The sequence below is a fragment of the Callorhinus ursinus genome, unplaced genomic scaffold (assembly GCF_003265705.2).
Source record: "Callorhinus ursinus isolate GAN/ISIS: 27379988/994484 unplaced genomic scaffold, GSC_fseal_2.0 scaffold6, whole genome shotgun sequence".
Taxonomy (NCBI): Eukaryota; Metazoa; Chordata; class Mammalia; order Carnivora; family Otariidae; genus Callorhinus; species Callorhinus ursinus.
The window spans coordinates 71,114,211-71,129,151 of NW_027397068.1; the positions used below are offsets into that span (position 1 = coordinate 71,114,211).

Below are 14,941 nucleotides of genomic sequence, written 5' to 3' on the forward strand. Positions count from 1 at the left end.
GGTTAGGGAGGCTCTGCCTCGTGCCCAGGCTCCCGCTGGTTAGGGAGGCTCTGCCTCGTGCCCAGGCTCCTGACCCTGCTTTCCCTTGCCTTCCCGTGCCCCACGCTCACCTGCTCTCCTCTGCTGTATGATCTTGGGAAGTGGGGTGACCCGTTTGAGCCTCAGTTTCTGCATCTCTCAAGTGAAGGGGCTGGCTTTAATTTAAAATTCTCGAAAATTTCAGTTCAGGCTGAAACCAAATCAGAGGAATCCTAAATTGACCCGGAACCTCTGAGGCATCCCTCTCTCCCTCTCTCTCTCTGGTGCTGAGAGCTGTTTAAAATCCTGTGGTTCTTTTTTTATTATTATTATTTCACTAGACTAATATATAAATGACTCACAACAGTCATTAAAATTTTTTAAAGTATTAACATTTTTCAGCAGTTAATCCGTTTTATATGACAGCCATATTCCTGTCATGGAGCATAAACCTTACACTAGAAGAGATTAGAAATTGAAGTATACTCGAGCATTATAAGACTCCATCTTGATAATACTGAAAGAATTAATAAATCGCACTGCTGTTCAATAATTATTAAATGAATTGGCCCTAGAGGTTTGCTGTGATCCCTAAGAATACTGGAGGAAATGTGAAATGGGACCTCTGCACTCAGAGGCTTACAGTCTAGTCAGGGAATTGTCACTCTGTGTAATCCCCCAATTTTTCCATCAGTATTTTCTAGCAAAAGTACAGGTTCTTTAATAAAACTGTTCCAGATTAGTCCATTAAACATTTCGTGTATTCCCTTTACTCCTCTGGGTCCTGGAAATACAAATACTTTCTCTAAGGTACCTCCAGTCTGCTGAAATGTGTAAATGGATTATGGTGATTAAGCATGATAAATTATATCGCAGAAGTCAGCTCAGAATGTTGAAGAAGCCCAGAGAAAGCTGTCCCTGAGGCTGTAGGGAATACTTTCAGAGATGATGACATAATTAGAGATAACTTTAATTTATGAGTATATATACTAGGCTCTTTATATAACTCTCATTTAATTCCCTTATCATCTTAAAAGGCAGGTCATATTGGTCCCATTCCTCCCACAAGGAGACTGGAGCTCTAAAGGTCACATAGCTATTAATTGTTGGAGTTGGAATTCAAACCCAAGACCATCCAGCTCCTAGACCCCTCTTTGTTCTCTCGTGTATGAGCTGTGTTTAAAGACCACCTGGGGGGGGCGCCTAGGGGGCTCAGTCGTTGGGTGTCTGCCTTCGGCTCAGGTCATGATCCCGGGGTCCTGGGATCGAGCCCCGCATCGGGCTCCCTGCTCCCTGCTCCGTGGGAAGTCTGCTTCTCCCTCCCCCACTCCCCCTGCTTGTGTTCCCTCTCTCGCTGTGTCTCTCTCTGTCAAATAAATAAGTAAAATCTTAAAAAATAAGAAACAAATAAAAGACTGCCTAGGGAAAAGAGGGTAAGGTAAGTCATGTGACGGTGAAGGAAAAGACAGGCCCCTGAGACCATCACATTGGCTTTTAATTCGGTGTATGAATGAAATAGAAGTAGTGTAGCTGGTTTTTTGTAGGAATAATATTTCTTTTTCTATTGTAGGTATTTTGCTTTCTGAGGGTCTTTTTTTTTCCTGTTTATTAAAAGAAATTCTAAAACCCAAATTAATCTTGTCCTCTTTAGAAGTAGTGCTTTGGATGGCTGTATGTTTATTCCAGCTTTTCTCTGATTCTAGAATGTTTGGGGTCTCTTTACTAAGGAGGAGACTGGTTTTCTTTTGTGTCTCGTAAACCAGTTCTGAAGACGAGTCCAAAAGAAAATGGCACAAGCGCTTATGAACAGTGACGGTTTCTCTGGGATAATTGTGGCCTCCTGCAGGGAGTATGTTGAAAGGCAGCTTCAGTTTGGATACAAATGCTGGCCTGTGGACACTGCCCCATGTGTTCAACTCCAGCGACTGTGCTCGGTACCATCTCCTCCCGTGCCCCGGGGGCAATTTTCTCGGCTGCCCTTCACTCTCTGTGGGGTGGTAGAGTGTTTCCGATCCAGTTAAGCAAATAGAGCGCCCATAAATACCACACCTTCTGGAGTCAGACTGTTGTCTTACCAGATAAAGCTTAATTAAGTGACTAATTGGCCATTGAACAATCTGATTACATTAGGTTTCATTTACCAGTTTTCCTAGTCCTGCTACATCTGAAAGGCAGAACAAGGTTAGAACTCTTGTATTAAGGAAACGTAGAGCAGAGTTGTAGAATTCAATAAGGAAAGACATAAGACTGATGGGTTTTTATCTTCATGACTAGATTTCCTGGATTTGCAAAACCTGGAATGGAACAGTATTTGTTGGCCAAGCCACTAGCAAAACCCAAAGAGAAAATTCCTATCATTGTAAGTTTGTTCACTTTTGTTTGCTTGCTTTGTTTCTAATTAAGCTCTTTTTATAAATACCTTAAAGCTAAGAGGGTTATTAGTCTTCTGGAGGGTATTTTTAACACATTTAACGCTCCAAATAACTGACGGTATGTATTACTATTGTGAGAGTACTAAAGATGATTAGCATCAAGTGATGCCTGTTGTTATATTTAGATATTTTTTAATTTTTACCTCTAAGACTATTAGTAATTGAACCAACCCCATCTATAGTATATAGTCTTTTTTTTTTTTAATAATTTTTCTTCTCTAATGTGTCTTGAAGACATGCTGTCTTCCTACCAACTCTGTATATTTAGCTAATAAGCCCAATTCAAATATTAAGGTTTCTGCCCTGGCAAAGTGCATGCGTATTATCCAAATAAGATGCCCTTTCCACTGCGCTGGTAATAATTAGTCTTTCCTCCAATAAAGCAGCTGTCAGGTCACAGTAAGGAGTAAGCAAATACAAGCTAGGAGTTAGTGACACCATTAAGAATCTCTCTCTCAGAATAACTTGATTATTATATAACATGACATAGGCTCTCTGTTTTCATCCACATGTTGATTGCTTATAGATTTTCTTTCTAAGCATTATCTAGTGCTATATTTCCAGATGAATTCTGGAAAAGAGAACTCTGGCTATCTTTTGACCTTCTTGACTTAATCCTGTAACTATAGGATGGAGATGGGGTTGGGGGAGAGTCTTGAGTGTAATCACCATAGGCCCAAACAAGGAGGAGGAAACATCTAGTCTTATTCTAATAATCTCTAGGTCCTGGGAAACTTGATCAAGTGCAAAAATGAGACTGGATTATTATTATTATTATTATTATTATTATTACTTGTTCCTACATCTTTGAAAAGCTTGAAATACTAGAAACTCCAGAGAAAAGGGCTGTGACCAAGAGCCCCTTTCCTCTTTTTTCCCTCAAAGCAAATTTGGGATAATTATCTTCTGAGTGGTTAAAGATTATTTTAATTTTTAAATTTTTTCTTCAGACTTTTTAGTAAACACTGAACATGTATTATTGTTGTTTTCACTAAATTTAAAACTCTACAGGACTAAAAGCCCTCAAAGGGGACTTTATCACAAGCACGATAGTGTTGTAGCTAAAGTACCCCAGCGTCGGAGTTGTCCCGTAAGTGTCACGTAGACCTGGGCCCCTATACCCTGTAAGCAAGCCACCTGTGCGGGCTCCTTGCATGGAAAGGGAAGCTGAGGGATAATGCCTTCGAGTCTTCAGAAAACCAAGAGAAAGCAGATACATGGTTCTTCGCTCTTAGGGCACAGTAACCCTGCCCACTAATAAAATGTGAGCCCCTGGATATTGGGCCCTAGTTGATCAGAGTGGCCTCTCTGGGTCCCACTCTCTGAGGGAGGTTCCCCAGAGGTTCCTGCTCTATAGCTTTCAGGGTTTTCTAGATCTGGGCTCCTTGAGGAGTCATAGTAGCTTATTGTCAGGATCTTCTCTTTAGTCCCTTAGTAAGATTGTTTGAGCCCTGGTCACCTCCCTGACCTCATAACCTCTGAACTTTCTTACCCCACCCTACTTTTTCTTTCTTCCACCTTTAAAAAGAATTAGGACTGAGTATACAGAAAGTGAAAGTAAGCATTGAGAAAGTTTGAGGGCAGTTTGACATTGTCAAGACATCCAGATGTGTAATTTCATATTTCACAAAACTACCAATCTGTAATAGATTGGAAATCTTTTAAAACTAGCCCTTCATCACATATGACTAAGACAGCTGGACTAGAGAGAGGAAATTGTGTTCCATCCTACACTCCCCTGGAGGAGAGGGAGACAGACATCTCTTCTCCATGGCCTGAGATGCCCACGTGGAGAGCAGAAGGGTTTGTCCTAGCAAGTGTGTCTTTAAATATATAACCTTATCAGAAACAGAGAGCATTCATAGAACTTCTCAAAGAGCAAGAATGACCCTCCACAGGACTTGTAGTCCTAAAAAGAATCATTTGATGATTTATATCAAATATATTGACTATTTTTCCATATAACAAAATTAACTCTCCCTGAAACATTGTGTAGGTTGGAGATTATGGCCCAATGTGGGTTTATCCTACCTCTACGTTTGACTGTGTGGTAGCAGATCCCAGGAAAGGCTCCAAAATGTACGGTCTGAAAAGCTACATTGAATATCAGTTAACACCTACTGTAAGTATCGACGTTATCAAAAACAGAATCATGCTTGCATTCCTAACTAAAATTTGCTTTTTTCTTCATTTTCCATAGTTGGCATTGGTAACGTTTTCTTCTCTTTCCCTTGTATTGTAGAACACTAATCGATCTGTAAACCACAGGTATAAGCACTTTGACTGGTTATATGAACGTCTCCTGGTTAAGTTTGGATCAGCCATTCCAATCCCTTCTCTCCCAGATAAGCAAGTCACAGGTGAGTGCGTATGACACTCAGATGACAAGTAATGAGACAGCAAATAGAGCATCTATCCTAATGTATATCAGTAATGACATTTTCCATCTTCTGGAAGAACAAGATGTAGGAGTTTGGAAAATACTGTACATGTGTATATACTGTATATAGTATGTACACCTAACGAGAATGTTTCATAAAATTTCCTATCAGAGTTCTTATACACGTATCTTAAGTTCTAGCGGAGGCATTGTGTCCTTCTTGCTACACGATTTCCTGTAAAGGTAATATGTGAATTCTTTGAATACGAAAAATGACACCTGAGAAAATAGAAATGATCCAAATAGCCTGAAATGGAAATAAAAATGTACTGTCCAAATGATGTCGTGCAGTCCAGCCGTGTTGCTTTCATTAGAGGTATGGAAGCATCAGATATAGAAGCCACAGAGTGTCCAGGTATTAACGTAAGTAGTTGCCAAGTTTGCCACTCAATTATTTTGGTGACTATTAATATTTAAATGTTTTTATTTATCATTGATTATGACTCTGTCCTGTTTCTTATTATTTGATGTGTCCTGTTTGCCCTGCTCCCCCGCCTCAAATGATCCTCTGGTCGGTAATTCACACTGCTACCAAAGCCCCTTGTAAATACGCAGTCAGAGAGTGTTTGTTTCTCTCTGCTTTGAGAACTGTCACTGTTTGTTTGTTTGTTTTTTTAATCTCCAGCCTCATATAGAACCTGGAATAATCAGTACTCAGAACTCAGTATGTTTGTCTTGGAATAAATATGTAAAGAAGCTAAGCTTTCCCGAAGATTAGAAAGAGTTTAGTATGTGGCTAGAAAATTTGCAGCTAAATGAAACGAGTAAATATAGAAAGGAGAGGATCAAAGATGGGAGTAAGGCCTAAAAGGTCGCTGGAGAGGCCTCGAAGGAGAGCGACCTCGAAGGGCTGACCCGAGCCCGGTGGGAGGATGCGTGGAATCGGGGAGGGAAGGCTTCTTTCCTGGGGGTCGGGGAAGACGGAGAGGGCTGCGTCCTCATTCAGCAGGAGCTGAGGTGGGTAGTCGGGGAGGGACGGAGAGTGTGGCAGCCAGTTGGCGGAGCCGGCTCTACACACTTCCAGTGTCATGGAGACGGGTGTCCCTGCCTGCCAGGTGTCCACCGCACGCTGCTTGTGCGCGTCCTCACGTCAGAGCCGTTCGGCAGGCTCTGCTCCACGCTGCTGAAGCAGGACTTCGAATCTGATTCCAGAGCTTGCTCTGTGAACGTAACGCAATGTGCCTCAGCTAGTCCTGAGCAAGAACGAGTTATTTTGGATAAGAAAGTCACTCTCCTTAAAACTTTACTTTGTGCTTTACTTTGCTGTATGTTTAGGTTTCTGTGAAATTTTTTGAGGAGATGGAAAGTTTTGTTTTTACAGAAGTTTTTTTGATTGTGGCCTATTTTCTTTTTTTTCTGGAAAACTTCAAAAATTTCAAACTGTGTGTAGCTGAGTAGGGAGTGGGGGCTGCATTGCCCAGTGGCTAAGACAGCCTGGCTGTCACCTGGGGTGGCTCCTGCACGTCCCTCGTGGAGCCAGGGTGGCTGAGTGGAGGCCGCGGCCGGGAGGCCAGGTTGGTGGAGACTGATCGCAGCTTCCTTCCACCCCGAGGGCTCACCGTGTCCCCCGTTCAGAGACTCACTGTCCCTCCTTATTGTTTGACATCACAGCTTTCCTTTTACAAATAAATTTAAATGGATTTCCATGGAAACTTCAGTTCTGCCTTTCTCCTTGTTTTCAAATTTCAGTCTGTTTCTTGAGTTTTATGTTCTCCTCTGTCAGCTTGGTTAGCACAGTAGGTGCTTCATCGTGTCTAAATAAACAGACTAAGGAGCTACTTGAGGGTTGTAGGGATTTCTCGTCTCTTTTAGGCCTTAATACATTGTTTATCCTGGATCAAGATAACTCAGTGCTATTTTAAAGCATCGTAGAGTCACAGTTCTCCCCCCATACGAAGGTTTGGTTTTTTTTTAAAGTGCAGGCCCGAAGCCAAGGGGGTGTCATAGAAAAGCAAGAAAGCAACAGCCGCTCAGTCTGAAGAAAGTTGAGCTTTGATTCACTGACTGGGATATGTGCCGAGGAAACCGAAAAGCACAGAAGCCACTTTTATTTCTCCCTTCTCTCGTTTGCCTCCTGCCTGTGGTCCCCACAAGATCATTATTATATAAACTCGCCTCTCACTTACATCCTGGAGAAAAGAGAAAGGAATGCCAAGTAGATGATGTCATGATATTTCTGTGGACTTGATAATCACGCCATGAGAAACTTACAGCTAACATTTTTTGTTGATAGATTTTGTTTTTTGTGAAATAATATTGAATGAATCTGGTTTTATTCCTGGGTGCAAACTGGTATACTCACATACTTGGTGAAAACCTAAGGTTTGTTGAAAATGGGGAATCGGAAATCCCCCGCCCCCGACCTTCTTTCTAGTTCCCTGGAATCTGGTAGGAAAATCCTAATGAGCACAAAAATAACAATCTGAAGTCAGAGTTTGGGAATAAACCAGCAATGTCAAAAATTTTTTCAGGAGGAATAAGAATCGTTAATTAATTAGTTAATTAATTTCAGTCAATGAGTACGTTATAAACTCTCCACTTTCTCCTAATGGAGAATTCAGTATAACCCAGGTTCGTGTTGACTTACTGGGTCTTTTCTGCCCAGGAGGTGGGTCATCTTCTCTCCAAGGGGTGAGACTTTGTTTCTTCGTAGTTTAAGCTTCTGTAGCGCTTAATCTCTACTCCTAGGAAGTGCAAAAATTGAAGTGTTTTAAAATACAGGAAATGTCTAGACCCAGCAAGCTGTTCAAGTGACATCTTTTAGGTAATGAGTTTTTGCTGTGTGGCTCTGTAGTGCTCTTCTCTTTAAAAGAAATTTGTGCTTATTTGTACTTGTAATTTCTAAAGGAAAGGCCAGGCTGCATTTTTTAAAATTTATTTGTAAACTTCTATACAGTAAAACGCACTCCTTTTGGTGTATAGTTTTAAGAGTTTTGACAACTACCACTACAGTCTTACACCCACCACTATATTCAACCATCACTCCCCCAAATTCCCTTGAGCTGCCCCTTTATGTTCTGCCCCTCCCCCTAGTTCTAACCCATGACAGCACTGATGTGTTCTTTGTCTCTACAATTTTGCCTTTTCCAGAATATCATTATAAATGGAAGCATATAGACCTACCTCAAGAAGCAAGAAAAATCTCAAACAACCTAACCCTACACCTAAAGAGCTAGAAAAAGAACAAACAAAGCCCAAAACCAGTAGAAAAAAGGAAGTAGGACAGAGCAGAAATAAATGAAATAGAAACTAAAAAAAGCAATAGAACAGATCGATGAAACCAGGAGCTGGTTCCAGAAAAAAAATGGAAGCGTACAGTGTGTAGTCTTCTGATTGTGGCTTCATTCACTTGGCATTATGCATTTGAGATTCATGCATCTTGTGTGTATCAGTTTGTTTATCGGTTCACTCATTGGAAGACATTGGGTTTCCAGTTTGGGGCATTTATAAATAAAGTTGCTAGAAACATCTACGTACAAGTTTTTGTATGAAAGTAAGTTATCATTTCTCTGGGGTGAATACCTAAAGGTAGAATGACAGGGTCGTTTGGCAAGTATAAGTGTCATGTTTAAGAAATTGCCTAACTATTTTCCAGAGTGGCTATTCCATCTTGGAATCCCCACCAGCAGTGGATGAGAGTTTTGGGGGCTCCACATCCTTACTTGCACTTTTTGATAGTGTCAGTTTTTCTCTGTTCTAACAAATCTATTAGATATGTAGTAGTACCTCATCGTGGATTTAATTTGCCTTTCCCTTGTAACTGGTGGTATTGAACATCTTTTCATGTGCTCATTTCCCTTCCATATATTTTCTTTGGTGAAGTGTCTGTTCAAATCTTTTGCCCATTTCTCATTAGGTGGTTTTCTCATTATAGAATTTTGAGAAATCTTTATATTCTGGAAACAAGTCCTCTGTCAAATAATGTGATTTGCAAATAATTTGTCCCAGGCATGGCTTGTCTTTCTCTCAAAAGTGTCCTTTGCATAACAAAAGCTTTTAATTTTAATGAAGTTCAAAGTACCAGTTGTTTCTTTTATGGATTATGCTTCAGATACCGTGACATAAACCTCTTTGCCCTAGCCCAAGTTCCCGGTAGTATTTTCTCCAGAAAGTTTTGTAGTTCTAGGTGCATTTTGAGTTAGTGTTTGTGTAAGATGTGAGGTATGATAAGGCAGAGGTTTATGTTATGCATCTGGGTATCCAGTAGTTCTAATGTTATCTGTTGAAAAGAGTATTCTTTCTCTGTTGAATTTCCCTTGCATTTTGTCAAAAATCAATTGAACATATTTGTGTGATTTTATTTCTGGACTGTGTTCTGTTGATTTATGTGTCCATCCTTATGCCAATACCACACTGTCTTAATTAGTAAATCTTTAAATCGGGTAGTATAAATCCTCCAACTTGGTTCTTTTTCAAAATAGTTTTGGACTATTTTTCATTTGCCTTTCCATATAAATTTGAGTTAATTTGTGGATATCTAGAAATAATCATGCTGGGACTTTGGTATACATACAGTTTGTAATTGTTATATCTTCCTGCTGTAGTGACTCTTTTATAATTACAAAATGTGTCCTCTTGTCTCTAGTGAAATTTCCTGTGTTAAAATCTGTTTTGTCGGATACTAATAATAGTCACTCCAGTTCTCTTCGGGTTACTGTGCACAAGGCATATCTTTTACTTTCAGGCTGTTAGTGTCTTTGAATCTGTATCTCTTGTTGACAGCATTGTTGGAGCTTGCTTTTTTATCAGGTCGGGAAACCTCTACATTTTGATTAGAGTTTTTGGACCATTCATATTTACTAATTATTGACCCAGTTAGATTTGCATTTGCCGTTTTGATATTGTCTATGTGTCTTGTTTGTTCCTCTATTCCTCCTTTACTGCCTTTCTTTCGTGTTAAATATTTTCTGATGTGCGTTTTAATTCCTCTCATTTTTCCACTAAATTTTAAAAATTATTTTCTTAGTTGTTGCCTCAGTGGATACAATATGCATCTTTCTATAATGTTACAGTGCACTTCATATTAATACTCAATTATAGTAAAATTCAGAGGAACTTTTCTCCAGTACAGCTCTGTTTCCCTCTCCCTTTTTATGCTCCTGTCATCATATAGTTTATATCTATAGCTGTTATAAATTGAACGATACAATGTGATAATTACTGCTTTCTACAATCTTATCTCTTTAAAAGAAATTAAGAGAAGAAATTAGAAAAAATGCATCTTTTATGTTAATCCACATATTTCTGGTGCTCTTCGTTTCTCTCTGTGAATTTGGGTAATTTCCTTTTTAGCCTGAGGCAGTATTTTTTTAGCCTGAAGGACTTACTCTAATATTTCTTTAATACAGGTCTGCTGTCAGTTAATTCTCTCATCTTTGTTTATCTGGGAATGTCTTTGTTTTGCCCTTATTTCTGAAGGACAGGTATACTGGTTGTAGAATCCATGGCTGACAGTTTTCCTTTCAGCATGACGAATTTGTCTTTCCATTGCTTCTGACCTCCATTGTGTCAGATGACAAATCCGTCTGTTCCGTTGAAAACACACACACACACACACACACACACACACACACACACACACACACACACACACAAACACCCCACCATACATTGTGAGGCATTTTTCACTTGCTGCTGCCAAGATTGTGTTTCTGTGTTTCAGCAGTTTGCTTCTGCTGTGTCTTGGTGTGGTTATCTTCATATTTATATTTATCCTAGCCAGGTTTGTTGAGCTTCTTAAAAGTACAGGTTAAAGTTTTCCATCAAATTTGGGAAACTTTCCCCTGTTACTACTTCAGATAAATTTTCTTCTTCTCTCTTCTCCTTTGGGGATTCCCATTACCAGTATCTTGGTGTGCTGTATGTTTTCTGAGGCCCTGTTCATTGTGCTTTCATTTTTTTTCCCTCTCTGTTCTTCAGATTAGATAACTTCTATTAATCTGCAGATTCCCAGATTCTTTCTTCTGCCATCTTGAATCTGCATTTGAGCCCCTATAGTGAATTTTTAATTTAAATTGTATTTTCAACTCCAAACTTTTAATTTTTTATAAGTTCTTTTTCTTGAGAATCTTTGTTTTTATTCCATGTCATATTTCTCTTTACATTTTTAAACATGACTTCCTTTAGTTCTTTGAATGTATTTCTAGAAGCTGCTTTGTGTGCAAAATTCAACATCCAGAGGCATTAAGGGACAGTTCCTGTTGACTACTTTTTTGTTGGTATGGGTCATACCTTGCTATATCTTTGCACTCTCTTAATTTTTTGTTGAAAACTGAACAGTTTAAAGAATATATTTTAGCAATTCTCGATTCTGATTTTTCCTCTCTGAAGGTTGTTGTTTCTACCTTATTTGTTTAGTAAGTAGCTTGCTTAGGCTCTGAAATCTCTCTCCCCTGAAGTTCAATTATTTTTGTGTGTTTTTTCTTTTAAGTTTGGCTTCCTGGGGTTCACCGTTGTGTCTGTGTAGATTTGTGGTAAGCCTGCCTCAAGCCACTAAGGCTTCTGTCCTCTGCTGATGGATCTTTGTGTGGGTTAGAGACTGCGTTCAAAGCTCAGATAATTTTCAAGTTGACTGTCCTGGCTTTTACTTTTTTGTGGACCTTTTTGTGTCTCCTTTACAAGAGTGTGCAGCCGCAGAGTTGGCCAGGGGTGTGTGGCTGGCTTGGATCCCATCTGGACTCCACTGTTTCTGCGCACAGCCTCAGCCTGGAATATGCTTGGCCCAACCATGCAACCTTGGCTAGTGGAGCCATTGGCCCTTTCTGTTCACCAGCCTCTGGATTGTCCCTGCCACCACCACCGAGCCCAGGCATGTCCCCCCGCTCCAGGTCAGGCCAGCCTCTTACCGCACCAGGGGACCTGCAGTGGCCGGTCTTCACAGCCTGTCCTATATGGGCAGACCTTCCGTGTCCACCGAGGAGAGGGTGGGGAGGCCGAGGGGCAGCAGGGGAGACAGGAGCAGCCCCATGTCAGACACTTCCATGCCACAGATTTCCACGCTTCTTACATGAAGTTCAGCCGTTTTGCAAATATAAACACTTCTCAGATGGCTGTTTGCCTTTGGTTGATTTCCAAAACACTTATTTTTGGTGGGTTCTGTCCAGCTTTATAATTGTGTTGGGGGGATGGGAATAGCTGATGGCCTCACTCGACTGTAGCGGGAACTTTTCATCTCCAGAAGCCTCTTAACTAATAGTGGTTTTGTTTGGGAGGCTTATAAAAATGTCCAGTGTTCACTTGATAACTGGTATATCAGGCTTGTTAAGCTGATTTTCTGCTCTTAAAATAGAAATATCACGCATTAAGCTATCTTTTAGAATGGTCATAAGCTCTGAGATGGTAGCTTTTACTACTGCATTAATGGAAAATGGCTTTTTCTATTTTGGGCTTAAGTAATTTAAAAAACCAAACGAAATAAAGAGCTCAGTCATTCTGAGTTACTTTTCATAAATACTAAATTTAAGTTTGTGTATCTGAGATTATATTGCATTAGGACACATTTTTATAAATACAGAAATTTTATGCCCTTTGTAAGAATTACTTATTAAATTCCATTTTCTTGCCCCCTTTCTTGACCCTATAAGGCTTCATATGGTCACACAGAACGGGCATAGTCTTAGTTTATTAGACAAAGTTTTTCATACCAAGATGAGATTTGCTTTTGAATTTGTTGAGTACTTAGGGATCCTTGAAGAAAATCACACTTTGTGGCTGTGCTTTTTCTTGTCACGGTTAAAAAGCTTGTTAATTTGTTAAATCAGAATCTCATTCTTATAAACTAAAACGTCTGTTGTATCTTTCCTGCGCCTCTCTGAGCATTGGCTGTGTTCCAGCTAGTTTTTAGGATAGTGAAAAATTACCATGGTCTTTACCTTTTACTAAATAGCGTTCTACCAAGTATCCAGTAGATACAAATGGCTTTTCCTTTGTGGTGATGGGAATTCGCTTTACACTGCACTCTGCATCACTCTTGCTGTGCCCCTTGCAGGTCGCTTCGAAGAAGAATTTATCAAAATGCGCATGGAGAGGCTCCAGGCGTGGATGACCAGGATGTGTCGTCACCCAGTAATCTCAGAAAGTGAGCTTTTCCAGCAATTTCTAAATTTCCGAGATGAAAAGGTAGGACCTGTTATTATGACAGTCTTAGGTCATATTGAGAATTGTCACGTTCACATCAGTTTTATGTCCGAAAGTTAAAATTATGTCGGTTAGCTATTTCTCATTTCCTCCAAAGACAATGAGGGGACAGAAACCTAGGTCCTCACTGTAGGAAATTAGTCATGCTGTGTGGAAGAATGCTTGCCAGAATGGTTTTCCACGAATTGGGAATGGATTGGCTCAGAGTGGGCAGGAAGTGAATGATGTGATAGGGTGAGGAATTTTTTTCCCTAGATGCTTTTAAAAATACCCAAACGATGCAGGATATTATCCATATGAAGTGAGGGAAATAGAGTGAATGATTTCTTAAGATCCTTTTTTTTTTTTTTAAAGATTTTATTTATTTGGCAGAGAGAGACAAAGCGAGAGAAGGAACACAAGCAGGGGCAGTGGGAGAGGGAGAAGCAGGCTTCCCGCTGAGCAGGGAGCCCGATGTGGGGCTCGATCCCAGGGCCCTGGGATCATGACCTGAGCCGAAGGCAGACACTTAATAACTGAGCCACCCAGGTGGTGATTAACATAACGTTAAAAAAAAAAAAAAAAGATCCTATTTTGACCTTGCAGTTTGGTAACGTCATGAAGAGAAAAGTAGATTCAGAAGTGGGCCATCCTTCTCAAAACCGAGTCATTTCTTTCCAGAGCTATAGTTGCATGTCCAGAGTAAATAATGCTGCTCTTTGTCCACGTGGATAGTCGTTCTGCCAATGGCCGCGTGTTCTTTGTTGAGAATCAAGAAAACACTGGCTCTTTGACATCTCATTATTGTCTGCTTTGGAAATAGTTTTCTCTCTCTCTCAATAAGCTTTTGCTCTATAGTGTATCTTTTTATCCTGTAGAGATGTTTTCTCCATATTTCTCTCATAACAAGTATTACATATCTTAGAAAACAATGCAAAGAATAAAAGCATAAGTTAGCTCAGATGCCAACAGCAGATACAAAATAAGTTACAATCCTAGAAAAAAAGTCATGAGATTATTTTCATGTAATATTCAAATACTAGTAATCAAATACTAGAATATTATATACTTTGTTGGAACTTTCAGAGATTGACTTGCTAAACTGCTTTGTAGTACTTTTCCCTTGTTAATGTGAACACATTTATTGTAAGTATAAATAATCTGGCTCTGTGTATGCTTACAGACATAGGCATACACTTAATGTAGTATAAAATATTTGGGCCTTATTCTCAGTTGCTGCTTATTTTTAGAATTGGCAGGCTCATTTGAGTGGGTTGCGTGTAACCAGGCCAGGAGCGAGGAAACAGGGAGGCACTTCAGCGTTTTTTGTCTAGATCTTAGCTCTAGCCTTGCACGGTGCCCTGGAAAATGGATTTCTCTGGTGAGATGTAATGTTCAGCCATAGTATGCCCTGTAACCATATAGTGGTGAAACTAGGTTCTTTGAGTGAGTTACTTTGTTACTTTGTAGACACAAAAGCTACATGGAATCCCCTCCCAGGTTTGTTGCCTTTAACAAAAGTCCTGATTTTCCAAAGATTTGATTTAGAAAGCACTTCTAAAGGTTGTGTCTTATATAGAATATTAGTATTAAAAATAATAATACATCTAGACACTGGGGTGTGGGTGGATTTGATACAATAGGAAGAAGAAAGAACTTGGAGTCAGGGCTCTGCTTCTAGCTCATACTGTGATCTTGGCCACGGCATTAAATCTCTGGGTCACAGTTTCCTCACTTGCTAAATGACTGTGTAAGACTAGATAATCACTAAAAACTGTGATTCTTTGGCCAGAAGTAGCTTGTGTAGATGGATGGACATAGTAATTTTTCTGTTACTAGAAATAAGTGGTTAGTACGATAGCTGGATATATGACATTACGTATTTACATACCCCCAATAAATGAAAACAAAATGAAAGTCTAAAAAAAACTATCAC

General features: G+C 39.8%; 1 protein-coding gene across 3 annotated transcripts in view; it reads left to right on the forward strand.

The window, feature by feature from the left end:
- Positions 1-14,941, forward strand: part of SNX9 (sorting nexin 9) — a 117,062-nt gene that overhangs the window by 81,832 nt on the left and 20,289 nt on the right. For all 3 annotated transcript variants that reach the window (XM_073894153.1, XM_073894152.1, XM_073894154.1), the window contains exons 7-10: positions 2,293-2,377; positions 4,447-4,572; positions 4,693-4,810; positions 12,878-13,008. In XM_073894153.1, the coding sequence (XP_073750254.1) occupies positions 2,293-2,377; positions 4,447-4,572; positions 4,693-4,810; positions 12,878-13,008 (460 nt within the window). The remainder of the gene's footprint in view (positions 1-2,292; positions 2,378-4,446; positions 4,573-4,692; positions 4,811-12,877; positions 13,009-14,941) is intronic.